The sequence below is a fragment of the Tenrec ecaudatus genome, chromosome 4 (genome assembly GCF_050624435.1).
Source record: "Tenrec ecaudatus isolate mTenEca1 chromosome 4, mTenEca1.hap1, whole genome shotgun sequence".
Taxonomy (NCBI): Eukaryota; Metazoa; Chordata; class Mammalia; order Afrosoricida; family Tenrecidae; genus Tenrec; species Tenrec ecaudatus.
Genome location: NC_134533.1, coordinates 198,616,966 through 198,644,350, shown reverse-complemented (window position 1 = coordinate 198,644,350; position 27,385 = coordinate 198,616,966). Strand labels below are relative to the sequence as shown.

At 52.2% G+C, this 27,385-nt stretch overlaps 1 protein-coding gene and 1 pseudogene across 1 annotated transcript in view; both read left to right on the top strand.

Annotated features, from left to right (window-relative positions):
- Positions 1-1,375: 1,375 nt before the first annotated feature.
- Positions 1,376-27,385, top strand: part of CDCP1 (CUB domain containing protein 1) — a 58,600-nt gene continuing 32,590 nt past the window's right edge. The window contains exon 1 of the mRNA XM_075547220.1: positions 1,376-1,559. Within this exon, the coding sequence (XP_075403335.1) occupies positions 1,493-1,559 (67 nt within the window). The 5' untranslated portion in view covers positions 1,376-1,492. The remainder of the gene's footprint in view (positions 1,560-27,385) is intronic.
- On the top strand, positions 18,433-18,530 carry LOC142447754 (small nucleolar RNA SNORA40; annotated as a pseudogene).

The following is a 27,385-nucleotide window of genomic DNA, read 5'->3' as shown; positions in this document are numbered from 1 at the left end:
AGGTGACACCCATGAAAGGGTCGTTCGACCTCCAGAGGGGTGGAGACCCCAGGTTGAGAACCGCTGCTCTAAAGAGAGGGTTTGTCTACCATGGAGATAGGGGGGTTGGGGTGTCCGGAGTGGCTGCTTTCCCACCATGAACTAAACAGGTGCTAGGGCTGGACATCACGTTGATGCTCTAACAAGAGCTGCGTGACTGGGTCCTGTCATCCTCACTTGGTCTGGGTGGCCGCTGGCTGCCCATGGTTCACATGCCCAAGTAGTTATGGGGTCTCTTTCAGCTGAAAGCTCCTGAACCACCCAGTCGTGCTCTCTGGGGTCCTCCAGACAGCCCTTTATCTGGTCTGCAGCGTGGAAGACCCTGGGAGCTGGGGTGCCAGGGAGACCGCGCATGTGCAGCTGGGAGGAGGCAGAACCCAGCCCAATCAACTGCCTTTAAGAGCATAAAGTTCGGCTGCACGCCCACTCACAGCCACGCATGCGCGGTCCTTGTGGGCCTGGTCAAGTTCGTTCTCTAGGACCTTTTCATCCTTCATGTATTCACTTACTCATCCGTTCGTTCTTCAAAAATTAAACGAGGCAACTCTGTTGGAAGCCCATCCTGGGCTGCCTGTCATTTACCTTAATCCTGGGCTGTTATTGACTGATTGGTTGGGAGACTTGGGCAAGTCTGTTTCTTGTGAAACGTGGAAAGGGTGCTATGAGCGCTCAAACCCCTGTGGGTGAGGTGCCTGCCCAGGCTGTGGGCTCAGAGACCTGCTGAGGGGAGAGCATCTCCCAGGGAGCCCAGGGGAGCGGGAGAAGCCAGGGCTTGATGATCCACAGAACTGGAATGGTTTCCTTCCCACTGAGGAGCGCACAGCGAGCTTTTGTCCAGGAGCAACCTTTGCTCCGATAGAGGAGACTGTAACTCTTTAGGGAAGTAGAGGGAAGTGGGAGCGGGGAGGGAGGGGGAAAAAAGAAAAATGAGGCGCTAACTCTAAGAGCCCAAGTGGAAAGCAAATGTTTTGAGAATGATGAGGGCAACGACTGTACAAATGTGCTTGACACAACTGTACGTATGGATTGTGATAAAAGTTGTATGAATCCCAAAGCTTTATTTTACCGGGGCGGGGGGGAGGGGGTGGGTGGTAGCAGCTTCTGGTTTCAAACCGCTGACCTTGCACTTTGCAGTCCAACATGCAAACATTACTCCGGCCCTAGAAGGTGGGGGTCCAACACTTCAGAAGGGCGGTGGAGGTAACAGGGACTCCTGGCTCCGTGCACCGACCGGAGAGGCGGGTCCTGCGGCAGGGAAGGCCCTACAAGGGAGAGGAGGGACCAACCCAGTCAGCCCGGCCACGGCTGCTCGGGGCGGAGCCCGCCCGCCCGCGCGCCGGTGAGCCAGCCAGCGCGGAGCTCAGCGCGGCGGGTGCCAGCCTTGGGGGCCCCCGCGGCCGCCGCTCCGAGCCACAGGTTAGAGTCGCCTTCCTCTGCGAGGCGCTCCGGAGCCATGGCCGGCCTGGATTTCGGGGTCACAGTCGCACTGCTGGGGGTTCTGTTGCTGCCTCGCGGGGCCGGTGAGTGCGGGGCGTCGGGTGCGGCCAGCGCCGAAGAGGCGGGCGGGCGAGCGGGGAGGGAGCGCAGCGATACACAGATCCACGGTGCCCAGGGAACGGCCTGGGAGTGCGGAGGGCGCAGGGCTCCGGGATAGTTGACTCCGCTCTGGGGGCCTCGTGCCGGGCGCTCTGGTCCTGCGAGCTCGCGCTAGGCGCCGGCCGAGGCACTTGGGAGTGTCCCCGAAGGAGAACCGCACCCGGGCCCGGGCCGAGCCTGGGAGCCCTGCCCTGGTGGCGCGCGCTGCGCCCAGGGGACGTCGCCGGGACTCCCAGGAGCCACCCAGCAGGACGTGGGGATGCAGCTTCTGTCTCCGGGCTTACTCCTTGGCCCGGACTAGGAGTGGATGCCCGAACCCCGTAGTTTAACTTTTGATTCCTTCCTGATCGCCGCCCCCCTCGTGCGCGCTCTGCGCTCTGTTCCCACTTTCCGTGAAGCTCCCCCCATACATCTGCGCTGCGCAGGCAGGCCGTCTGGCCAGGCCGCCCTCCCTTCTCACCTAAGGTGGGCAGAGTTGAAGGCAGTAAGGGGGGTCTTACAAGGGACGTGTGTGGATCCAGAGTTGCTCCTGTTAGGGGACAGGAGGCAGGGTGGTGGGGATAGCGGCCTGGACTAATGAGGAAGTGCCCTGCTTCCCCGTCCCCCCCAACCCCCCCAAGGATTAGAACACAGTAAATAACCAGGTTTTGTCACACTAGAACTTGGTTAGGCCCAGGAAGTGATTTGAGTTGTTGATGCCCTTTGCCACACCTCAGGGAGCGCCTGTGTTGGTTGGAGAGGTAAATGAACCGAAAGAATAAAACGGAGCCAGTTGAGATGAACTTCGGAGTCCCCATGACTGCCTCCATTACAAATGGAGAAAGCTTCCTCCTTCCTGTCCCCCCATCACGTGACCTACGCTGCCCGGTGGAGAAAAGTCTAAGACCTCATTTAAACCATTGCAGGCATTTTTACTACCATTTTGTGGGGCAAGGGCGCCCGCCGGGTTTTCAAGATTTCCTCGGGGCAGAGGGAGCCCGCTTGAGGTGAAGGAGTGATTTAAAGAGGGGAAAGTTCAAAGAATGTGTGGTCACCACACTTTGGGAGCAGTGTTGAAACTCTGGGAATTGTCTGCCCTATTTCCAATTGGCTGATATTCGGTGGGATCTGTTCTGGGCAGTACAGAGTGTAAACTAAGACCGTCTCCCTAAGGCTGGTAGCCTGTCCTGAGCTTGTGTTGTGACCTGTCTTGACTTCTCCCTGGACAGGGAGGCTGTCCCTTTGTTTCTTGTAATTGTAGCAAAGTCCCTTCCCTCTTAGAGGAAGTCCTTGACTACTGACCTATGGGTCATTGTATATGTGGGAGGAAGCTTGGGAACTTTCTTGTTTCACTTTCTCAAGAACGGAGGACTGAAGGTGGCCCTGTTGAGCGCAGCTGGCTTGTTGGGAGTTTGTCAATGGCCTGGGCATTTGCAAAGCCACCGCATCTGTCCTGGGAGGGCAGTGAAAGCCGGCATCCTAGCAGAGTGGGTTCATTTGATACATTCCTGAACTCTCTTCGCAAAGACTGGCTGAGTGAAAATGGTCTTCGAGGAGCCCTGGTGGCTCCAGGTTAAGTGCTCGGCTGCTAAGCAAAGGGTTAGCGGTTTGAATCCCCAGAGCGGCTCTGTTGGAAAGAGAGCTGGTAACCTGCTCTCAGAAAGATTACCACCTAGAACATCCCACAGGCAGTTCTGCTCTATTGCACAGAGCTGCCGCTATGAGTTGAAAACTGACTGGACGGGTCCTGACAGCCAGTCATAAGGTTGCTTGGATCAAGACTCATTTGCTCATCTTTCCCAACAGCAAAGGAAAGTTTGCCGAGCACTGGGGTGCCCTTGTGTGAGCTTGGCATTCCAGTGTCAGGGGGTGGGGTGGGGGTGGGGGTGACTGGAATTACAGCTTTGTTCAAACCTCACGCAGCTGTGTTCCAAGAACCACTTAGACACAAAAAGCTGGGTCAGTGACCCCATTCCCTCTGCTATTGCTTCTTGCCCCAAATCCTCAGATTGATCCGGTGAGGTGTTCAACTCAACCTGGGTGTGTGTGTGTGTGTGTGTGTGTGTGTTCATTGTTCTTCACAAGCAACGAACAGCTGCCGGCTATAGGCTGGGATGTGTAACTGGCAGGAGTGATGAGTCCAATCCCACCCCGTGTGACTTCGAAGTCAGAGGAGTGTGCTGCTCTCAGTCACAGAGCTGTGCCTGCGAGGGGAGTGGGGGGAGGGAATGGGGGTGGAGGGAGAGGGGGGCCTGTCTCAGGATTCACCTCTAATGCAGCACTTTCCTCTGGACAGCTGTATGTCTTCCCACAATGACATTCTGGGACTTCTCCCTAATGGTCAATATGGGTGGCAGCAAACCACCCGCCCCCCACCACATGGCGGCCCTATAGAACTGCCCATAGGGTTTCCAAGGACGTACATCTTTCCGGAAGCAGACTGCCACCTCTTACTCGCGTGGAGTGGCTGCTGGGTTGAACCACAGACCTTGTTGGTAGCAGCGGAGTGCTTTAACCACTGTGCCACCAGCGAATGAAGTTTAAATTCCTCACTCTGTTATTTTAAGTTGCATGCGTTTGTACGAGAAGAGTGTTCTAGAAATAAGCACGTGTGTATGTTATATCGTTGTAAGCAAAATGGGGGTGGCGGCGTCTGTGAGCAACCCACCCACCCCCCGGTTGGTTTTGGTGCTTAGACTGTGTATATGTACATAGAATGATCTTCCTGTATGGCTTTGACAATTGAAAAAAAATTCAATGCCATCGAGTTGATGCTAACTCATAGTGACCCTCTAGGACAGGGCAGAACGCCCCCGTGAGCTTGTGAGACTGTCACTCTTTATGGGGGTGGACAGCCTCCCCTTTCTCTGGTGGACCCGCGGGCAGTTTCCATCTGCTGACCTTGAATTTGCGGTCCAGCGTGAAACTACCAGCCACCAGGGCTCATATGCCTTGAACAAGTTCTCCGTTATTGGACATTTAGGTTGCTTTCCATGTTTATGATTGAAAATGGAATATGTTAGGGAATTAAAACCGGAAGAAAAAAGCCATTGTCCATGAGTCAGTTCTCACTCGTAAGCAACCCTGCGGGGCAGTTTGTTTCCTAGCACCGACTTTGAGAGTGGAACTGCCCCACCGGGTTTCCACGCTGCAAACAGACAGCATCTTTCTCCCAAGGTGCCCCTGGGGGTGCAGCCTGCTGACCGTTCACCTAGCAGCCAGGAGCTTTAAACATTGTGCCCTTGGGCTCCTCTTGGCCACCAATAGGGGACTGCTTATGTCACTTTCTATTAGACCTGTGCCGCGAAGAGACATAAAAAAGAAAAGAAATGGAAGATTCCGTCATGGCCCCAAGAGACCGCGTGTAACTGAGTGGGTGGAGTGGCCTATGCTGGGCTGTCCCGCTCTGTGCTCTCTGAATGCGTGCTCCATGCTGCCCGGCGCGTATTCTCGGCTCCTCCGCTCCGGGGGCATTCTGCGGGCTGAAGAGGAGAGACCCAGCCTCTGAGGTGGTTGGATGCATGTTCCCAAGTGCCCGAGATGCATGTTTGTGCAGCAGTGTGTGAGTCCCCCTCACTGCCCCCTGCCCGGGCGGTCAGCATGGGTGCTGGACCAGCACCTGCGGAAGAAGGGTCTCTCGCCCTCTGGTTCCACAGACGAGCGTCTTAGCGGTGCTGGTGGACACTGAACTGCTCGATGAATGTCCGGCCAGATGGCGCCAACAGTCCCAACAGGTGTTGGGGGTGGGTCTTTTTTTTTTTTCCAAAATAAAAGAGAACTTGGCTCCTGACATCAGCCTTGTCTGCCTTTGGGGGCAGTTTGCTGCTCAGAAGGATCCTTGCTTGAAGCCAGGGTGGGTGGGGCTGTAGGAGATGATAGGAGAAACCTGTGCTAAAGTTCTCCACCTGGGTAATTAGGAAAAGTTCCTACCCTTTAATTATCACTCTAAATTGTAAACATTATCCCACAATCAAATGATTTCCAACCACTTCCCACAGCGGCCTCGTAATTAGCGGGCACCTTCTCCCGGCAGCTGGCAGCGGTCTGGTCTCCACTTTGGCCCTGGGTGTGTCTGTGAGCCTCTGTGTTGAAATTGTGAGCTGCTAATGCCTGCGTCTCGCGGACTGTGGACAAGTTCTCCAGAGGAGTCAGTCCCTGGAGAAGGACGTCCTGCTCGGTAACGTGGAGGGGCAGGGAAAGCAGGAAGCTTCTCCTTGGGTGGGGTGGACACAGCGGCTGCAACGATGGACTCAAACGCAGCAAGCGTGAACCTGGCAGTGTTTCTTCTGTGGCCCGTGGGGTGGAGATGCGCTGGACCGGACTTGACAGCACCTAGTCACCACGACTGTCCCTTGTCACAGCCAACCCAGCCGGAGCATTTGCTCCGCACTAGGCACTGGTTTGAGTGTCCACTACGTAGAAGTCTCCCACTTACCACCAGTCATCGTTCTGCCTGGAAACACTAACCGAGGCCCTCCGTGTCATTATGTCATACTAGAAAAATGAAAAGGCCCATTGCATCCCCCTCCCCCATGTTCTGAAAGCATAATGAAATCCCAGGATACCGCTGTCTCATGAGCAGCCAGTCATGGTAGCTGGGGCGTGAGGTGGGTACTGCTTCGGAGTAGCCCCAGCGCTCGTGGGGTGCCTCACGGAGTGGCTTGCGTGCAGGGACTGAGTGCCCGTGCTTTGGTTGATGCCCAGCTGTTCCTACTTGCTTCTGACGGTCTCCTCCTGCCTGTTGTGTTTGGAATGTTAATTGAGATTTTTTGCACATTGTTTTGTTGAGTTGCTTTGTGAGGATACTTCTTATGTGGATATTGGTGCCTCCCCCGCCTCCCCCCAAAAAAACCCCAAAACCTCCTAAATCAGTCAAACTTAGATGCAAGCAACAAATTCTACAAAGCTCAAGTAGTGAACCTCTAAGTGGTTTTCTCCTGGGAAAACGTGAATTGAGGAGTGTGCGTGGCATAGGCCTGCGGGCCTGCCTGTGTCCTGTAAGGCACCTACTCCTCACCTGCCACAGGTGAGAGACCAAGGCACAGAGAGGTGCAGTCACTTGCCTAGAGCCACCCAGCTGCAGGGCAGTGATGCAGATGGTAACTCAGGGAGCTCCAGGAGCGAGTCCCCTCACCCCTTTTCTCCCCCTCCCCCTCCCCCCCCTCCACTGGGCACAATGAGGCTCAATGTAGGCAGCATTTGCTAGTTGTCTTGGAAACAGTATCTACTGTGCTTCAGCTCTGAATACTGTTTTCCTTCTCTTAAAACAAAACAAAAAATCAACCAACCCTTGTTGAGTGGTGGGTTTGTATTTGCCTTAGCAAATGTGTGTGTGTGTGTGTGTGTGTGTGTGTGTTTAACATCCAAATGATTTTAAACTGTTTAGAACAAGTGATACTTGTGGATGGTGACAACAATCCAGATTCGGCATCTCTGCCTCTGGGCCTTTGCCCAGAGGCAGCCGTGGCTTTGTGTGCCTTGTTCCAGAGCTGGTCTGTGCATGGGAGGGTTTAGAGATCGGTGCTCTCCCTGCAGTGGATAGCAGAGGAGACCCACTCCATGTGTCATTTTTTGGCACTTCCCGGTCCATCTTGGAGACCTCCCCTGACAGAACTTGCAGAGCTGGGATGACATACTTGGCAAGACAATGCTCTTCTAGTCTCCTGAGCCTTTATGGATGGGTGGTCTCCAGCCTTCGGTTACTAGAAACCGAGCCGCCCCAACCATCTTCACAGTTAGCCTTGTTGGGCCTAGGGATTGGTTCGTCTGTAGAGGCGATTCCTGAAGAAGGGATTACTGGGCAGAAAGGCTTGCAAAGAAAATCCCACAGAACAGTTGGGCAAACGTGAGTAACAGGGAGGTTAAGGCATCTGCCCAGGGTCACGGCTCCTGTGTGGTGGCGCTGTGTGTGAGTCAAGGCCGTCTTGTTTCAGGGCTGGCTTCCCCTCCCCTTCCCTCTCTAGGGTTTACCACTTCCTTCATCAGACCAGTCGAAACTAACCACACACCTTCGCCCAGGGGAATGCTTCGAATTCCCTTTCAGGTGCTGACATCTGGTCCTGTGATCATAATACCATGAACACGGCGTATCAAGATTTCAGACAAGGCCCTGGTCGCCGGGTGGTTCTTTGCATCGAGGAGTGACTCATTCTCCCCAGCTTTAACATCGCGCGAGCGAGTCTACTTGTTAAGGTGTGAGCACACTTCAGACTGCTCTAACGCAAACACCCAGCCCAGTACCATGGCTCAAACACAATAGATGTTTATTTTTCCCCTCCATCAGAGGAACTCCGAACACAGAGGACTGTCTGTCTCCAAGCAGTGAGAGCGAGGCCCAGGCTCCTTCCGTCTTCTGTCTTCCACAGTCAGCACGTAGCTTTCACGTTCACACAGGACGAGTGACCTCACATAGGAGGCTTCGCTCGACCGCATCCCTTCTATTGTCAGCCCATGAACTCGGGTTTCATGCCCCCATGGGACTGATAGGAAGGGCCGTTGGGAATTAATCTAAAGACATGAACTTTGTTCAGTGGACCAGGGGAGTAAGAGCACCTAGCTTAAGAGCCAGGACATGGGTTCCAGCCACATATCTTGCCAACAATCTGCTCTATGGCTTGGGGAAAAGTTGCCTCCCCTTTCTGGGCCCTAGGTCCTTCATCTTTAACTGAAGGACTTGGACCATGCAGATGATCTTCCACCTCTAAGGTTTTATGAGCTGATTTAAATCAAAGCTGTTTGTGGGCCTGCTGGACACCCATGACCTGGTAGGCCAGCTCAGGGAGACTCAGGTCCAGCTGCCATGAGTGACACAAAGCAGGTACCGAAGGCGTACATTATCCAGGTCAACTGTAGGACTTTGTCTTCCCAAGAGGAGAGGGAGCAAGCTTAGCTGACTTTTGTAGGTCGCACCGCCAGAAGGTGGCAAGGGCAAGAAGGATCAAGACCAAGGTCTTGTGCCAAAGCTGGTGCTCATTGTAGAGAGGAGAAGGGGGCGGGGACGCCATCCCAGCGGCCATGTGTGGGCCCAGATATTGAGAATACTGGACTTGTCAGAGGAGATAGATCACAGCTCACTGGGTCCCTGCAGAGGCTGGGAGAGACCTCCCTGTGATCCAAGCTCTCTGTTGTCGTCACTGTGTGTGTAGAACAGGCTCATAACCGTCTGCTGAGCCATGGAAGTGTGAATCCCAGAAGTCGTGCATGGGGGGATGGGGGGGGGGCTGACAGGAACCCACACCTGGAAATGTTCCAGAAGACCAGCTAGATAGAACACAGTGGAGACTTGCTTGCTGTCTAGTGCTGTACGTGGTGGAGAGCTTTCTGCATGCACAGCACGATTCTAGCCATGCTATCTCACAGTCTTCTTGCGAGCTCCTCCTTGTGAGCTTAGATGAGAAGGTGGTGGTGGTGCTGGAGACTGGAAGGAGGTAGTTAGACCTAGGCGCCTGGTCTCATGAAATGGCTGCGTGAAAGGCAGTAGTGTTGATGACCAGAGGTCCACGATCCCGCGCATTCTCACCCCCATCTTGACCTTCGGTCGGGTCTTCCCTGCCTGGTGAAAGCTGAATGTGTGACAGGTCTTGGTAGGAGATCTACGGGGGCTTTTCGGACGTCTTCTCCAGAAGCTTTTAGGAAACGTTTGTTCTCCAGTGATGCTACTTAAAACGGAGCAGCTTGCACCTGCCCCTCTCTCCATTGCGGAGCCCACACCAGTGGGGGCCACAGGAAGCCTTGCTTCTCAGACCCGCCCCCTGGCACATGGCTCTCCCTGCCATGCTTCTCGATGGCAGCTCAGCTCAGCCACATGTCAGCCAGGCTCCTCCCCCAGGGCACCTTCTTCCAGATCATCACACCTAAGGAAGGTCTTCAGAGAAAAATAAAAACAAACAAAAACCAGTTCCCTCCACACAGCAGGCAAAGCGTAACCCCCTACCTTCATTGCCCTGGGTACCACGTGCCATTGCTGGGCTGACTTTGAGACGCGCCATTGGCTTTCTTTGACCAAGGGTTAGATGATGTTGAAGGTGGGCCGTAGTCTTTGTGTTTGTGCTTGCCCACTGGGCCCCCTGCAATCTTGCATAACACAGGGAGCCCTCAGGAAGCTTCTGGGACATGTGCCAATGGGGCTCAGAGCCCTGGGGTGGTGGTGGGGGGTGGTGGTCAGGGTGTCTGTCCAGGCCCGTGCAGATGCAAGGACATCTGATCTGCTGGTGGGGAAGTGGAGCGAGTCCCCACACAGTATTTGGTATCCACGATGTGTCATCTGGCACAGTTTACAAACCCATGGCAAGCAGACCCTGGGACATCACGGAGTGTTGAAGGGGGTGAGGTGGAGCTGACATATGCCCGGCCCCTGTGCAGAATACATGCTGGCCACAGAGAAGGAGAGGGGCGTGCTGGAACTGAGCAGTGAGGGGGCGCCGTCAGCGGGGACCCTGACTCGGGAGGGCGCAGACTTGGTGGTGGGCTGTCCACCGACCGGGTTGACCACTCTGCTGACCAGCCTTGAGGCCTCTCTGCGACGTAGACTCATCCTCACTCACTGTTTGCTTCTGGATGCTTGCTCATCGCTGTGTTTCCCGTTTCTTCACATTCTGGATCCCCTAGGGCTCCCATTCCTGGCCAGGAAAGGGCCAAGAAATGGAAGGAAGGAAGGAAGGAAGGAAGGAAGGAAGGAAGGAAGGAAGGAAGGAAGGAAGGAAAGAGCAAAGGAAGGAAGGAAGGGGACCAGGAGCCAGGGATCTTACTGGGCTTAACAGGTGCCTTTGTAGCATTTCAGATTCAATTGAGGCATGCGGCAAGCCAACTATAAGCCTCACTGCCATCGAGTCCAGGCTGACTCACAGCAGCCCTGCAGGACAGCGCAGAACCGCCCCTGTGGGTTTCCAAGGTTGCCACTCTTCACAGGAGAAGAAAGCCCGTCTTTCTCCCTCGGAGTGGTTGGTTTCAAACTGCTGCCCTTTGGGTTAGCAGCCCAGCACATTACTACAAGGTTTGAGTAAAGCCGGGTTCAAATCCCGACTCCACCTCTTATGCATAGGGACTTCCGGCAAGTCACGAAACCTGGTTTGAAAATAGGAGCGTTGGCTTTGAGCCTGGGATGAAATAGTGCGGATCCGTCCCTTCACACCGCGTCTGGTCTGGAGCAAATTCTGTAGCTAATGAGAATTGTTATCAACGGGTGATTTGAGCCAGGCCCAAGAGGAGCAGGCAGACAACGGGGGCAGAAGCGCCAGGCCATCGGCTGTGCAACCAGTGGTCCCATTCAGAGTATTTCCAGGTGTTTGCCGTGACCCATTGGGCCTCTCTGTTTACACTATCATCTTCCCAGAACTACCTGGGAGCACTGGTGAAGGTGTCTGTGGTAGTCACAGAATTTCAGGTCAACTTGGTAAATGGGTCTACAGGTGGAGTCTAGCCTGTCCATCAGGTCACAGCCTGATGATGCCTCCTTATGGGTGCGGCCTTCTCATGAGGATTCTGGGAACTTCCTCTCTTCCTCCCTGGAGGCGGGACACACTGGGCTTCACCTTCCTGTTGAGGAACCACACTGGAGAGCTGGAGGAGCCTGCGCTGAGATGCTTCCACTGGCATTGGATCCACAAGACTTTTCACCCACTGGCCTGTGTTCTTGCGTTCAGCACCATTGCATGTTCTACGTGAGTCTGAAGAGGAATTTATGGACTGGTATCAGGCAGATGGGCTAATTTCGGATTTATGGACTTGATCTGGACTGGGCTGGGATGTTTTCTTAATGTACAAGTGCTCTTTGATTTAAAGCTCTCTCTCACACACATATGAGTGGCTCTGGATTTGTTTCTTTAGTCCACCTGGTCTAACTCAGTGTCTGGGGTGGGGTGGAGTGGGGGAGGAGGTGGTTCCCGGAAGTTGAGCTGCTGGATGAAAAACCACACAAAGTTGTTTCTCCAAGACACTGTGTTGTTGTTAGTAGCCACCCAGTGGAGTCCGACTCCTAGAGACCCTATCTACATACAGCAGCAGGAGACACCAGAACACGTGTTTTCTAATTGTTGGGAATAAACACACACCCACACGAGTGAATTTCCTGTTACAAAGACCTGACCAGACCAGTTTGGTATCAAGGCCTTGCCAGGAGAATGGCCCGTGGGCTCCTGAGCACGACAGCTATCTTTGTCAACAGGTAGGCATGAGCTGAGACTGGACTATGGGTCCCAGGCCATGAAACCAGAGCTGGATCCCCCGTGGCGGCTGGCAGGGGCTGCGGCCTCTAATCCCTCTCCCGAAAGTTGCTGACGATCTTTAGCTCGAGCTTGTCAGAACACAGAAGACTTGTTACTTGAGGTCACCGTGGTAGTTATATAATTGTTCATTTGAGAGGATTGTGAGTGAAGGGGTGGAGTCTACTCTTTCAATTGGATCACAGCCAGTGAGGCTTCTGTGTGGGCATGGCCTTCTCCTGAGAATTCTGGGAAATTTGGTATTTCCTCCTTGGCGGTGGGAGACTCTCTGCTCACACTCTGGAAGATGTAGCAGCTGACAAGACCCTGATGCAGAGACCCCTGCCAGCGCTGAGATGTTTTCAATGACACTGGATCCAAAGACTTTCTACCCACTGGCCTGTGATCTTCTACATTTGGCGTCATTGCAGGTGTTTCATGAGTCTGAAGAGGACTTTATAGATTGGTCTTGGACCTATGGGCTAATCTTGGAATTATGGACTTGGACTGGGCCAGGATGTCTTCTCAATGTTCAATTGCTCTTGTATATACATCTCTTTCTTATACACATATGTGTATCCATGGATTTGTTTCTCTAGTCTACCCAGATTAACACAGTCCTATGGCAGAAGCCCACCACAGCCTAATTGCAGCTGGACCCTTGCCATAACTACCCTCCAGCCTCCTTGGCCTTTACCTCCAAGGGGGCCGTAACTCAAATCCTACGGGGAACCTGGGCAGCCAGGGAAGGCATATCCCCTAGACAGGACAGCGTCGGACTCTAGATAAGCGTCTTCTCCTTGCCCAGTAGCCAGAGAGCGGAGCTGATGAGCAAACTTTGGGTTCTGTGCACTTACTTGCCTATTGGAGATTTTCACTTAGTGGAACTCATCGTTGAACCCGTGTCCTTTTGTAGCTGAAATATTCCCGTTAGCTTTCCTAGGGGACACTGCGCTCTGTAAGGGTGATGGACAATTAGGAAATGAACCAGAGTGATGGTTGAGCAACATGGTGAATATAATTCAGGCCACCGAGTGGTACATGTAAAAATGACCAATGTTTTGCGTACATACGTTTACCACAATTTTAAAAATGTAGATTTATAGCTCTAGATTAAGAAAAAAATCATGTATGTATGATAATTTAAATTAAGTTTGAACTTAGAGCAATTGGTTCTAGAAGCCATGGGGCAGAGGGGGTCGGGAGGGGGAAGAGGAAGTCAAAATGTTTCTCTGATGCCTGAGGTGTGTGAGGCCCGGCTGTCATAAATAAAACCCTGAGAGTGACTTCACCCTGGAGCGGAAGTATGATTCAGTTATTGATTACTCCGAATAATCTCACTTTTTTTGATCATTTCCTCTCCCCCGCTTCATGATCTTCTTAAAGGGATCTGTTACCGCCTCTGAAACAACAGCTTGCTAAGGAATCTACTGTTGGGGAAAATGTAATTCAGGGTTAATTCTTCAATGTCTGGATTACATAGCCGGAGAGCAGCTCTCTGAGGAAAGCAGAATTGGGTTGCACGGGGATTAAATGCCTCCTGCCTCTGGAATGTTCCGGCTGAGTTTTGTTCGCTTTCTTTTCTTCCTTGTCTGCAGCCCTTCGCGTAGGGCGCTTGCCGCCGTGCGGGAGGGACATGGTTCCTGCAGAGAAAGTGCTTTGCTGACCCACAGTCTCGCTCCTTGCTCTGCTGTTTTGTCTACCCTCCCACACAATGTCGGATCCAGGCAGTTCAAAAGCCCCAGCTTAGCCTTCCCAGTCCCTCCACTCGGTTTTTCATTTCCCTCAAGTCGTGGAGGAACGATTCCAAGATCAAGGGCTAGGTCAGATGCTAGCATCCTCCCAGTGCCCATTGCTGCCCATTCTGGTCGGTGTTAACACCGACCGTCATGAAGGTCTTTGTGGGCACGCCACCTCCCTCACGACCAAACGCTCTCCGTCGTGGCCATCCTCGTTGACCTGACACCCACCAGGTCAATGCCGCCTGTAACAGAGGCCCTCCAGACAGAATGGCGTTCATAGTAAAGAACCTCCGTGGCCCAGCAGGCGTGCTCAGGGCCTTCCTCCTCCGTGTAAGGCTTCCACAAAGACCGCTTCCATTGATCTGATGCCGTCCCCAATGGCCGACCTCGTTGCAACTCCATCTTCTGTAATGACCATCTTCACAGATGTAACACCTCCCCGGAGGGTGCTCCTGGCGCCCCTTCTGGAGGGAAGAAAATGCTTGTCTGGCCCCAACGAGCTCCTGGACCCGCATTACCCTACAGCTGCGGGGTTTGCCTAAGGAATTGCTCTTGCGATTATTCGTCTAAAGTCCTTGGGTCCTGCTGCCCGTCAACCGAAGGCTACTCTCAGCTCTTAGTGGCCACCAGAGTTATTGCCTTTTGATCTCTTTCATCCAACCAATGACAGATAATCTCCCTCCGGTCAGATCCTCTCGGCTTTCCATGCTGTTTCTGTAGGAAAGGCCCAAGTCTCTGCTGAGGGCCCAACTGATTAGGTCAGGCCCACCATGGAGCTGGTTAGGCCATGGGGGGGGTGGGTATTGTACAAGGTCATGGGGTTGTTGGGAGGCATCTTCACATCCTGCCTACCTCAGGTCAGTGTCAGTGCTCTCTGTCCCATCCATAACGGTTGGAATTGGCGGGGGCAGGGTCATGGTGGTGACCATCTCTGACTGAGGGCCTGCCACAGTCCAGCTCCATTCTCTTGTGTTTTACACGGATGGCCTTGTGGCAGGCTTGCAAAAATCCTTGCTCAGCCCGTGTTTTCCCACATCCATCCGTTGGGAACATTGAGTCTCAGAGAGGGGAGGTGGTTTTGCAAACCCACCCAAACCGGGCGGGTCCCCGCAAGCAAGCAGGTGAAATTCCCGAGGCAGGAAGTGTTACTCAGCAGGGGGGTGACGGAAGCCTGCGTTCTCATGGCCCCAGAATGCCTCTGTCTTCATAGGACCCCCCCACCCCCACACCTCCCCTCCCTCTCCCTGCTCCCTGGAATGTTCAAAAGCTACTACATGAATCAAGGTGTTTAGGTGATGAAGCCTTTTCTGGCCTCCCCCACCCCGCCCCACGTCCCACCCCTGTCTTTAGCACTATCCTCTCAGGGACGGTGAATAATAAGGTAGAAATGGGCTGATAGAACCTTCTGGAAAAACCCATGTTAAACTAGGCTTCCCTTTAGTCTAACTAGCTCACGGCTCTGTTCGGGCAAGAAAGGAAGAAAGGAACATTCCCGCAGCTCCCAATCGCCCAGGAATGTGGTGCTGTCAGCACACTTCTGGAGAGTCTCCTTCCCTCTGGAGCGCGGAGCTGTGAGAGCGAGGGGCGCGGGGCGGTGCGTGAGCCAGGCCAGCTGCCCCCCCCCACCCCAGGGAAGTTCTGACCCGTTTGGTTCTTATAGGGAACTACCATCTCAAGTCACTGGTCACTGCAAGTCAATTCCGGCTCCCAGTGACCGTGTGTGTGTGTGTGTGTGTGTGTTGTGTCAGAGCGGAACTGGGCTCTGTAGAATTCACACTGCTCATTTCTCAGAAGCACATCCCCAGCCACTCTGTCAGAGGTGCTACTGGTGGGACTTGAACGTTCGACCTTTCTGTTCCCAGATAAGCTTGTTAGCTGTGTACCCCATCCGGCAGGGGAATGCTCCCGCTCATTTTTCATAACTTTTCTCCCCATTTCGAGTCCGCTCGTGATGGACGTCGTTTTTCAAGTTTAAAGAAGAATAACACCTTCCTACCTAAAATATATCATTATTTGTATGAATGAAGTCGAGCCTCGGACGCTTTGTCTAATTTGGGCCGCGGGTAGGGGTGGGGAAGTCCTTCTTCAAGGGAATGATTAACCATTGACTCTTGTTGGAAGTCTGCACACCTTCCAGCTCTAAGGCTTGCTTCATAACCTCGCTCTGATGTCGCTGAGGTCAGCACGGTCCTCTTCTCCTGGACACACCCCAGGGCTGTCCATTTCAAGAGCCAACCGCTGCACACCTGCCTTCCCGTGCCCAGCGTCGCTCCCCGCACATTGCCCATCAGACCGCAGGGAACGACCACTTAGTTCATCAAAAGGCGACACGTATTTCGTCTCCGTCTTCAATGTTACACAAGTGACAAAGGTTTGTAGCAGGAACTGGGGAGCCCTGCAAGACCCTATCATCCCGAAGGCAGAGACTCAGGGTCACCTGCGGGTGAGACCCCAGAGCCCAGCATTGTGCAGGCACCCAAAGGGACCCAGGTGTTTGCGGTGTGCCCCGGGGCACCAAGGGAGGGTGGTCTTGCACACCAGGGCTGCTTCACCCTTTCCCATTCGGGACCTCTTCTCACTCAAGGCCTGTAGAACCCAGGAAGCCCCTGGACCCATGGGGGTGGGCTGTCGCATTCATTTCTGGTGGGCGCGGGGCAAGCTCAGAAATCTCTTGCTGTTACCATTTTTATCTTGACTCTTACATTCAGTTACACGACCCCACATGGGGCCGAGACACATGACTTAGGGAGCTTTGTGCTAAACCCTCAGAGACAGTTTCAAAGTACAGCAGTGGTTTTTCTGAGGCTTTAAAACAATATTTTAATAGAAACATAAAATAAAGACTTCAAATCTGAATTGTACATACATCTTCATGCATTTAGGGAGCTTTGTGCTAAACCCTCAGAGACAGTTTCAAAGAGCAGCAGTGGTTTTTCTGAGGCTTTAAAACAATTTTTTAATGGAAACATATAATAAAGAATTCAAATCTGAATTGTACATACATCTTCATGCATTTTACATATATACATAAGTATGTGTGTATACATGCAACATAGATATGTGTGTATCTTGACCAGGAGCCTGAACAGCATAGTAGGTTATGTTGGGTTACTAAACTGAAAGGTCAGCAGTTCGGAAACACCGGCTGCTTCCAGAGAGAAAGACGGGGCTTTCTACTCCTGTAAAGAGCGCCCGTCGCAGAAACTCACAGGGGCAGGTCCGTGTTCCACAGATGTGCCGGCATCAACTAGACGGCAGTTGAGTGCAGATTTTGTAAGCTTCTCCCAGATGAAGAGTTAGGACATTTCCGGGACCCCAGAACTTTTCTTCATGCCCTTTCCTAGTTAATTAACCCCTCTCTCTCCTAAGGTAACCAGTCTCCTGAAATATACACCACATCCAACCATTGTCGTTGCGTCAATTTGACACACAGCAACCTCATAGGCCAGAGGCAGACAGCCTCTCTCTGGATCCCAAGGCTTTCAATCTCTCTGGGAAGCAGATGGGTTCATCTCTCTCCCATGGGAGTGGCTGGTGGGTTTGAACCACCCACGTCTGTCTTGGCAGCAAGGCACTGAATCACTGTGCCATCAGGGCCCCCTCACTGACTCGTCACAGCAGACATGAATCTTACCTTCTTGAACTTGATCCCAGTGGAGTCGTGCGGTGCTTGTAGTCTTGTGTTTGGGTTCTTGTTCAACCGGAACGCGGATTCGTTTTTATCACAGCCTGCCGGGCTGCTCTTTCATCTCCGATTCCCTGTGCTAGGCCCGGAACTCGCTGCAGCCCGGGGAGGTTCAGTAAGTTCTTGCCAACTTGCAGTTCGGGTGGGTGTGCTGCGGTCCGGCGTGTAGGGTCTGTCCCTGGGTGTGCACACGTGGGATGTTTAATGGACTCCTTTGATTCTCCCCCTCTGACTGTGATCCTCTGTCATGTCCCTTCTTGTTTTGATTCACATTTCAGGGACTGACAAAAATGAATCATTTCAACATCGCCTAAAATGTTAATGTGAGGGAAAGTGGGCCTGGGGCATTTCAGCACAGGATCATGAATTCTTTAGTGGCCATCAACTGAGTTTTCTTTGTGGTTCAGCTCTGTGTTTCTGTGTTCCATGCCTGCTGTCATGCAGTGTGCTCTTAGCTGGCCCCCCTCTGAAGCCCTCCCACTCCCAATTCAGTATGGTGTCATACAGAGCTAAGTGGTCCCGGGTTGGAAATAGGAACCTTGGTGGCTTAGTGGGTACGTGTTGGGCTGCTAACCATAAGGTCTGAAGTTCGAAACCACCAGCTGCTCCTTGGGAAAGGAGATGGGGCTTTCTACTCCCAATAAGAGTTACAGTCACAGAAACTCACAGGGTCAGTTCTACCCTGTCCTATAGGGTCACTAAGTCATCATCATCAACTTGAGGGCAGGGAGTTTGGTTTTTGGTTGGGATTGGAAATGGTCATCCTCTGAGGGACTCCTATATAAAGATGTCATGGTTTTTTTTTGTGGCCCCCACACTCACTGCGGGTCCATGTGGGCCTGAGGAGGAGGTTGGAGGACTTGGAGGGAGGCTGGTGGGGGGATTGATGGGCATCCTCAGGGCCTGCTTGATTCACAAGCCAATCCTTGAGTGCCTTCCCAGCTCAGCCACCTGCAAGGACAGGTGTGGGTCTCTGGTCCAGGAGGAAGCATTACTACCAAGCCAAAGCAGAAGCCCCTTTGAGAGTCACCCTCCTTTTTAAGGGGCAGGTGGGGGTGGGCGGTGGTGTGGGGGCAGGGAGATGGATCAGGAGGGGCTGTGAGTGTGGGGCCTCACTTCCTTTCCCCCCCACTCTCCCAACCCCCAGCCCCCAGCCCCTCATCCCTGGTGACATTTGTTTAAAACGAATAACTGCACATGTGTTTGTGTTTGTTTAATTAGTGGACAAACACTCAAAGACAGGTGCAAGAATAAATCCTCTTTGCAAAAAATAAAAACAACAACAATAAAAAAAAACCCGAATAACTATAGGCTTTTTGAAAGTACACGGAAAGGCAGGTTGGTGGATGGAAACATGGGGAGCTCAGCTGACTGGAGGTCTTCTGGTGCTTGCTCCTCCCTGGCCAGGACCAGGCATAGCTTTCCTTCCCAGCCCTTCATTCCAGAATCCTGGCTTCCAGCCACCCACAATCCCCTAGGCAAACCGCACTTAGCTGTGGAGCCGTCCGCCACGCCCAGCTCTCAGGTCCTGAGATCGAGATGGTGCCCCCCCAAGAGAAAAGCACCGTTCCCTGGTCTTTGAGTACATCGTGATTCAATCTAAACTCCACTTTGGGAATATTTTGAAACTGAAGATTTGTCCCTGTTTCACCATCTTCCCCTTTTGATATCTCCAAACATCCCATGGGGAGCCAACAAGGGGGTGGGCGTGGCCTTTGATTGATTGTGGTGAGAACAAGCAGGCTTGTCAGAAACTTCCTGGCTGTGTGTGGAATCCCCTGGGAAGGGCGAACCCCAGGGAAGAGGCCTTGGGGTGCACCGTGCTCTGCAGTCAGACTGCTTGGCCCCAACCGCTGGCTCTTCCTCCTCTTACTGACCTCGGATGCCCAGGCTTGTCACCTAACCTCGGCGAGCCTCAGTTTCTTGGTCTGTACAGTGGGGGTGATGATGAGAAGCTCCTTCCTGGGATAGTTGGAGGGGCTAGACATGCTTATCCAATGCACACGTTAGGGACACTGAGCTTCTGTTAAGAGTATGGGGACCAGGGGGACGAACAACAGAAACATGGGTGAAGGGAGGCAGCGGTCGGTGTAAGATAGGAAAACAATAATAATTTATAATTCATCCAGGGGTCACGAGGAGAGAGGGGGCGGGAGGGAAAAAGAGGAGTGCTACCAGGGGTTCAAATAGAGTGTTTAGAAATGGATGATGGCAACATAGGAACAGATAGGCTTGATACAACTGATGTATAGAATGTTATGTAAGCCCCCCCCACGAAAATGATTTTAAAAATTAATAATAAAAAATAAAATATCGGAGACACAGTGTGGGAATTGCACCTGACCTGATCCCACCACACCGAGGCAAATCACTGGGGGAGTGCAGCGGAACAGCAAGGGAATGGAGTGGCAAGGTCCCCAGGGAATGCTGAAAGTGGACTTCGGGGCCAGGGCATGGTGCCCCAACAGACTGGACTGGAAAACGCTCCTAAGTGCCAGCAAACGATCCCTGAACTAACTACAAGCTTTTCTCTTGTGAACTGTTTTATTCTGTTCTTTGTCAGTGGTTTGTTTTTGTTGTTTTGTTGTCTGGTTGTATACTGTTGCTTTGTTTTCCTCTGTCTAGTTTTCGTGCATGTTAGTGACTCCACAGGTCTGTCTGAATAGGACAGGCTGGATGAACTATCTGGAGGAAAAACAACGGGACCGACAGTTCCGGGGGGACTTGGGGTGGGGGGGTAGGGGGAGTAAGGAAGTGGTGTTAACAAACCCAGGGACAAGGGAAAAACATGGGACCCCAAATGGTAGAGAAGTGGGAGTGGCAGGCCTGGTGGGAAATGATCAAGGGTAAGGTTGCTTAGAGAAGAGGTATACTCTAGCCCAGGTGGCGATGAAGCATGGTAGTAGGGCAGGAGGAAAGTCAAGGGAGATGGAGGAAAGAGCTAGGAGTCAAAGGGCATTCATGGAGGTCTAGACAAAGACATGTACATGCAAATATATATAGGAGGATGGGGAAATAGATCTATGTGTCTATATTTATAGGTCAAGTATTAAGGTGGCGGAAGGACCTTGGGCCTCTACTCAAACACTCCCTCAATGCATGAATACCTTCTTTTATTAAATTGGAACTATATGATGCTCACTCTCCTGACACAACGGCTGGAGCCAAAGTGTGTGAACAAGTAAATGTGGTGAAGAAAGCTGATGGTGCCCGGCTATCAAAAGAGATAGTGACTGGGGTCTTAAAGGCTTGAAGATAAACAAGCGGCCATCTAGCTCAGAAGCAACAAAGTCCACATGGAAGAACACACCAGCCTGAGTGAGCGAGTGGTCCCAAAGGGATCAGTTACCAGGCATCAAAGAACAAAAAATCATATCATTGACTGCACACCTCCATGATAGGATCGCTGAAGACAAATGGGTGCATAAGCAAATGTGGTGAAGAAAGCTGATGGTGCCCGGCTATCAAAAGAGATAGTGTCTGGGGTCTTAAAGGCTTGAAGGTGAACAAGCGGCCATCTAGCTCAGAAGCAAATAAGCCCACATGGAAGAAGCACACCGGCCAGTGCGATCATGAGGTGCCCAAGGGACCAGGTATAAGGCATCATGCAAAAAAAAAAAAAAAGATATAAGTGTGTGTTTGTATGTGTATATATGTATATATGTATGTATATATATGTATATATATCATATTAAATGAAGGGGGAAGTGCAGAGTGGAGACCCAAGGCCAAAGTGTTGACCAATGGAGATCCCCTCATAGAGGGGTTTAGGAGAGGAGATGGGTTAATTAGGGAGTGAGGTAGTATCGATGAAGAACACAGCTTTCCCCCGGATCCTGGTTGCTTCCTCCCCCCAACTACCATGATCCGAATTCTACCTTGCAGGGCTGGATAGGACAGAGGCTGTACACTGGTGCATATGAGGGTTGGAGGTACAGGGAATCCAGGGTGGATGATACCTTCAGGACCAAGGGTGTGAGGGACGATGCTGGGAGAGCGGAGGGTGAGTGGGTTGGAAAGGGGGAACTGATTACAAGGATCCACATGTGACCTCTTCCCTGGGAGAGGGACAGCAAAGAAGGGGGGAAGGGAGACTCCGGATAGGGCAAGATATGACAAAACAACGATGTATAAATTACCAAGGGCATATGAGGGAGGGGGGAATGGGGAGGGAGGAGGGGAAAAAAGAGAGGACCTGATGCAAGCGGCTTAAGTGGAGAGCAAATGCCTTGAGAATGATTGGGGCAGGGAATGTATGGATGTGCTTTATACAATTGATGTATGTATATGTATGGATTGTGGTAAGAGTTGTATGAGTCCCTAATAAAATGTAAAAGAAGAAAAGAGAAAAAAAATGATTAGGGCAAAGACTGTACAGATGTGCTTTATACAATTGATGTATGTATATATATGAACAGTGAAAAGAATTGTATGAGCCCCAATAAATTGTTAAAATTAAAAATAAAAAAAATAAAAAAAATATCTATAAAAAAGAGTATAGGGAAAACTGAGGACAGTTCATTATGATGATTGAACACCGTGCCGGACATAACCTCGGACACACGAAGGTTATAGAAACAGCAAACACTGCATTAGTGTTAGCTGTGTACTTATGGCTTAGTGGTTACATGTTGGTCTGTGATCCGAAAGCTCAGCCGTTCGGAACCACCCCTTGCTCCAAGGGAGGAAAACAAAAATTTCTGTTCCCGGAAAGAGTTACAGTCTCAGAATCCCACAGGGGCAGAACTACTCTACCCTGGCGGGTCATTATGAGCTTCAACTTGATGGCCGTGAGTTTGGGTTTTGGGTTTATATGCTTGCTACAGTTTTTGTCCGTTTGTTTGAAGCAAGGATGGAGTTTGGCCCATCTCAAGTGCTCACCAAGTGTCTACTCATGTTAGAGTGAGGCCTAGCACCCAGATTCCAAGCCTTTTCTGTCCATGAGACACTGGAGCTTGTATTCTGGCTCTTTCTCATTGGAAGATGGGAGGTGAACTTTTTCTAGGTAGGTAGTTCAGTGGTCTCCCTGTTGGCGAGACTGATGGAGTTGGGGGTCTAAGACAGTTGCTCCTCCACAGCTTTCAGGCCTCACTGCCCCAGCTCCACATGCTAGTCCCACTCAGAGTTTACTGGTGGAACTGGTGCCAGCCAACAAGTCTACTCACACGGTAAAATTGGTAGCATTTCCTCCCCTTCTGATGATTGACTGGACCCACCTTGGCGGTTTCTAAGAGGGCAAGGACTGCGGGGCGGGGGGAGGGGGGGCGGAGGAGTGGGCTGAGGGTGAAGCAGCCTGTGCCAGCAGCTTCCTGAACTGTGCGGGCTCGGGGAGAGCCGCCCGATCTCTGAGCCTCCAATGGGCAGTGGAGCCACATGAGTCAGCCTGGCGGAAGGACTTTCAGACACACTCATCAGCAAGGCTAGGATTTGTGTGAAGTGGGCGAGGCGCCTTGGGTGCAAATGGAAGGAAGCACGTACTCTCTCAGTCCCAAGTTTGAACACTGGACGCCTTCCCCATCTCAGCCGGCCCCGCTCAGAGGCAGGCTGATGCCCTAGCACTTCCCTGCTTCATGCCAATCTCGAGTTGTCATCTTGGGGATGTGCTGTCCCATCGTTCTAAGCACTTGCTAGGATTCACTCATTGACGCCAAACAACAACTCCATTCACGAGCCCATTTTCCAGATGAGCAGAGTGAGTTTATAGGCCCAAGGAGACACAACTGGCCATGGTAGAACCAGGAATCCAGCGGACATACTGGTTCTAGAATCTGGCTTGTACCGGTACGCAAACTGCTAAGATATTGGGCTCGCTGAGTGAGGCCCAGCCCATGGCCAACAACCACGTTCCTATCCTGCCTGCCGCATGACCCTCTCTGGCCTCCTCTCCCCATATTTCTCTTGCCAACAAGACAACTTCTTGGCGCGGTCCCGGGAAGCTGTGCCACACCTCTGTGTCTTTCTTTGTACTTGCATGGACCCCTTTATCCTTCCGGCTCCCATCCCAGTATGCCCAGATGACAGCTCCTATTCGTTTTCTAAGACCCATCTTGAGTCATGTCTCCTCTCTGAAGCCTTCCTTGGCCAGGTGGCTAACGATGGACCCACAGCATCTTCAGAGTCTCTTGAACTTACCTGAGGATCTCCAGTTGCTGATTGCCTGGTGGGGGCCAGGGGACCGGACAGACAAGCCTACCTGTAGCTTACGTGAATTCGACAATTGCCCCAGATAGGAGGGAAGGTGGGAGGAGTCACGTAAATGGTGCGGGAATGGGGTGTGCGTGGCAAGTCCCTGTCCCCTTTGCTGGCATCATCACGTCCTTGGCCTTTTTTGGGGTGTGCATCTTGTCAACAATCTCAAAGGATAAGGCATTCCCAGACCTGGTCCCCAAGAATAGCCCCCTCCTTAAAGGGGTGCTTAGGAGAGAAGCAGGGCATCTGCTCCCTGATGGAGGAAGTGCCAAGCCCAGCAGACATGCCAGAGGGGCTGGACGAGGTGTGACCTTCTGGAGCAAGCCGGGGGCTCTTTTGACTCCACACGGCTTTCCCTTCATGGGCTTGCTCTGTGATCTGACTCAGCCTCTCTGTGATGGAAGGTCCCCTGCTGATACCGGGGTACACTTTTCTGGGTTCTATGGGTCTCAGTATCCTCGAGGGAGCCACAGATCTGACTTCTCTCCCGGGCCCAGACTCAGCCTAGACCCCGCTCCCTCCCCCACCCCACCCCCAAACTCCAGCAACTGCTCAGGTCATCTGCACTGACCAGCGGGAGGTCAGCAGTTTGAAACCGCCAGTTGCTCCTGTCAAGAGTTACAATCTCAGAAACCCAGAGGGGCAGTTCTACCCTGTCCTACAGGGTCGCTGTGAGTCTCAGTGTCAGTGGGTTTGGTTTGAGAGACAGAAGGAGGGAGCTGAGCTGAGGGTTCCCCTTGCCCCCACCCCAGGAGTCACACCAGGATTGAGGCAACCCGTTCAAACCCATCTAAAAAGTTGACAAGTCACACTCGGTGTCTCTGGGGAACGGTGCACATGTCTCTTGTAACTATGTGGGTCAGCCTTTGGGAATCCTGGGTGTGACAAATGGCCCAGCCCTGACTGATGGAAAGGGTTGGTGGTTCGAATCTTCCCAGAGCTGCCTTGCTTCTGAAAGGCGGGAAAGCCCACGGAGCACCACACTGCACCCTGCAACACAACACGTAGCTCGCCGTCAGCCAGCATTGTCCACCCTCAGGGTCACCAGGAGTCGGACTCCGCTCAAGCGACAACTGCCCTGGCTGGGTTTGGTTTGGGTCACTGGGTTTGGAAGCGTCACTGGACAAATCAGAAAGACAGTAGCTTCCCTGGTGTCAGCCCGATGGGATTGCTGGAATCTCCTAGAAATGAGCCGCCAGGAAGAGTCGAGGGGACATCTGCCTAATATCCTGTGTGTCATAATGAATGGTGATTAGAACAATTGGAAACTCCCACCTGAGAAGCGACTGGTGAGGCAGAAAGTAGTGAAGGTGTCCTAATAAGGCAAGGTCGGGAGGGGGAGCGAAGACCAGAGAGTGAGTCACCGGCCCAGTCACCACAGCTGGGTTCCCCAGGCGAGCCAGCCCACACGTGGCTAACATGGAGGTGGGCTTGGGTTTCCCTGAGCCGGAAAGACCTTGAGCTCACACCAGAATCTGCTGTGTCGTCTGCGTTTCTGTGCACAGGGACAGTAAGACTTTGGAAACATTGGACCGATGGAACGCCAGGTTCCCAGGGAGACAAAGGACCGGAGGTATTGAAGGAGAAAACGCCTCATCCATTTTCTTCAAATTGCAGTCCATTTGTCAAGTGCTCAGATGTGCCAGGCCTAGAGGGAGGGAGGCTGGCGAGCAGGGGGGGGGGGGGCTGAGCTTTCCTCCACGGAGTTGCTTTTCCAATGGCCAGGCCTGGTGAAGGCTGCAGAGTGGAGAAGAGGAGCAGGAGGCAAGCACATCGTTCATTCTCCAGCTCTAAGCACCTGGGATAAAATGAGCTTGCAACGGAATTGGACGAGCAGGGGCGTCTCCCTGCCATTTCATCACGATAAATAAAAACAAGCCCATGACAGTGGACAGTGGAGTGGGCTCCAGCTCAGAGTAACCCGTACAGAACAGTGTAGGCGAATGCTCGCTGGGGTCTCAGAGGCTGGACATCTTTCTGGAAGCAGATGACTTCAACTTTCATCAATCATCAGCCTGATTGATTCGAACCACCTGCCTTTCAGTTAGTGGTGTGATGCTTAACCAGCTGCACCACCAGGAATGTTACAGTTAAATTAATGCTAACAAATGGGTGGGTGGATGGTGGATACTTTGGTGGATGGGTGGCAAATACATGGATAGAGAGATAGTGGATACATGGATGGACCGACAGATGGTGGATACGTGGATGGATGGATGATACATGGATGGATGGGTGAGTGGGTAGATGGCTGGTGGATACATGAATGGATGATGGTGACATGGATGGATGGGTAGATGGATGGATGATACACAGATGGATACATGAATGGATGGATGGTGGATAGATAGATGGGTGGATGACAGATACAGGGATGGATAGATGGGTGGTTGATACGTGGACAGATGGGTGAATGGACGCTATTGAGTCAAGCCCAATTCATGGCAGCTTACTGTGCAATGGAATAAAATGTTACCATCTTTTGTGTGTGGATCACTGTGGCTTACTGTGCCAGTCCGTCTCATGGAGGAGTCTCCTGGCCGACCCTCTGCTGCAGCAAGCACAGTGAGCATCCTCCTCCCGAAATGCATCCCTTCTGACGGCATGTCCAAAGTAAACCATCCAGACATTGTCTTTCGGCCCATAACGTTTCCGTTGGCTGAGATTGTGAAGTAGATTGCCAGGCCTTTAGTCTCGGTCTGCCTTAGTCTGGCAGATCCACCAACACCTGTCCGCCAGGGAGGCCCATGCTGGTGTTTGGAATACTGGTGGCATGGCTTCCAGCATCTCAGCAACACATGAGCCACCACAGTACGACACAGTGACAGGCAGGTGGCAGATAGGTGCCTTTGGAGAGGTGGGATTAGGAGGGAGGATGGAGAATGATATCTCGAGGATGTGCAAGGATGCTCCCCACCACCACCCTTCTCACACTGACTCTCGCTCTGCAGCTGTGAGGAGGCCTTGACCATGCCAACTATGTGGGTGACGGGTCCTTGTCTGTGACTCCAGTGACTACAACATAGGTCACCGCCATCTGGGCGCTGATGTACTGCATGCATACTGTGGATTAGTGCTTGTTGTGGACTATGAGCCAGGGGAGGGCTTCTCTGGTCTGGGCAGACAGGAACAGTGACTGCCCAGCAGAGCGTGCTAGCTGACCATGTTGAGGGCAGAGTAGGGAAGCGTGCTGATGAGCTAAGAGTCTCACCTGAAATGAGCCCTTTACCTCTTTTAAGGCTTCATTTTTCTTCTTTGCACAAATGAGTTTAGATGCAAACCTGGGTCATGTTGGCCTGAAATAGAGGCGGCTCTAGTAACTCATGAAGGGCCAGGCTATTCTATGATTAGAGCTGGGCATTGACTCTTTGTATGAAGAAATAAAAGTAAATCCTTCTCTCTCGTGAGAAACAACAAGAAAGTGTCCAACTCAGATCCCCGGAGCTGACCCAAGACCTGCTGGGACTCAGGACTCATCGTTTTAAAAAGCTCACGACTGACCATTTGGAAACGTCTAGGCCTGACTGTCAACAGGGCAGGAACTCTGCCTGTTTTTGTGGTTACATTATTTGTACCAAGTTGGGTGCCTGGGACATATTAGCCTGTTGCCTGAATATAGGATTTCTAAAATGAAAAATACATACCGTATATATTCATGTATAAGCCGAGCTTTTCAGCACAAAAAATGTGCTGAAAAACTGGGGTTCGGCTTATACTCGGGTCAGTGGTACCCCAGTGAGGTGTAACATCTCACCGGTGATTGCCGTTTCTCCGCCATTCATTCAAAGCCCTGCTGACACTGCAGGGCTTTGAATGTTTGTTTACTCACATCTAACCAGTCATAGCCATCCTATGACGTGTATCTCTGAATAAGCCTTTTAAAGACCGTGTGCGAAGGATGTGGCATGAATAGATGTCATCTGGTCAAGCCCGACTAACAAAAGGAGCAAATCTCA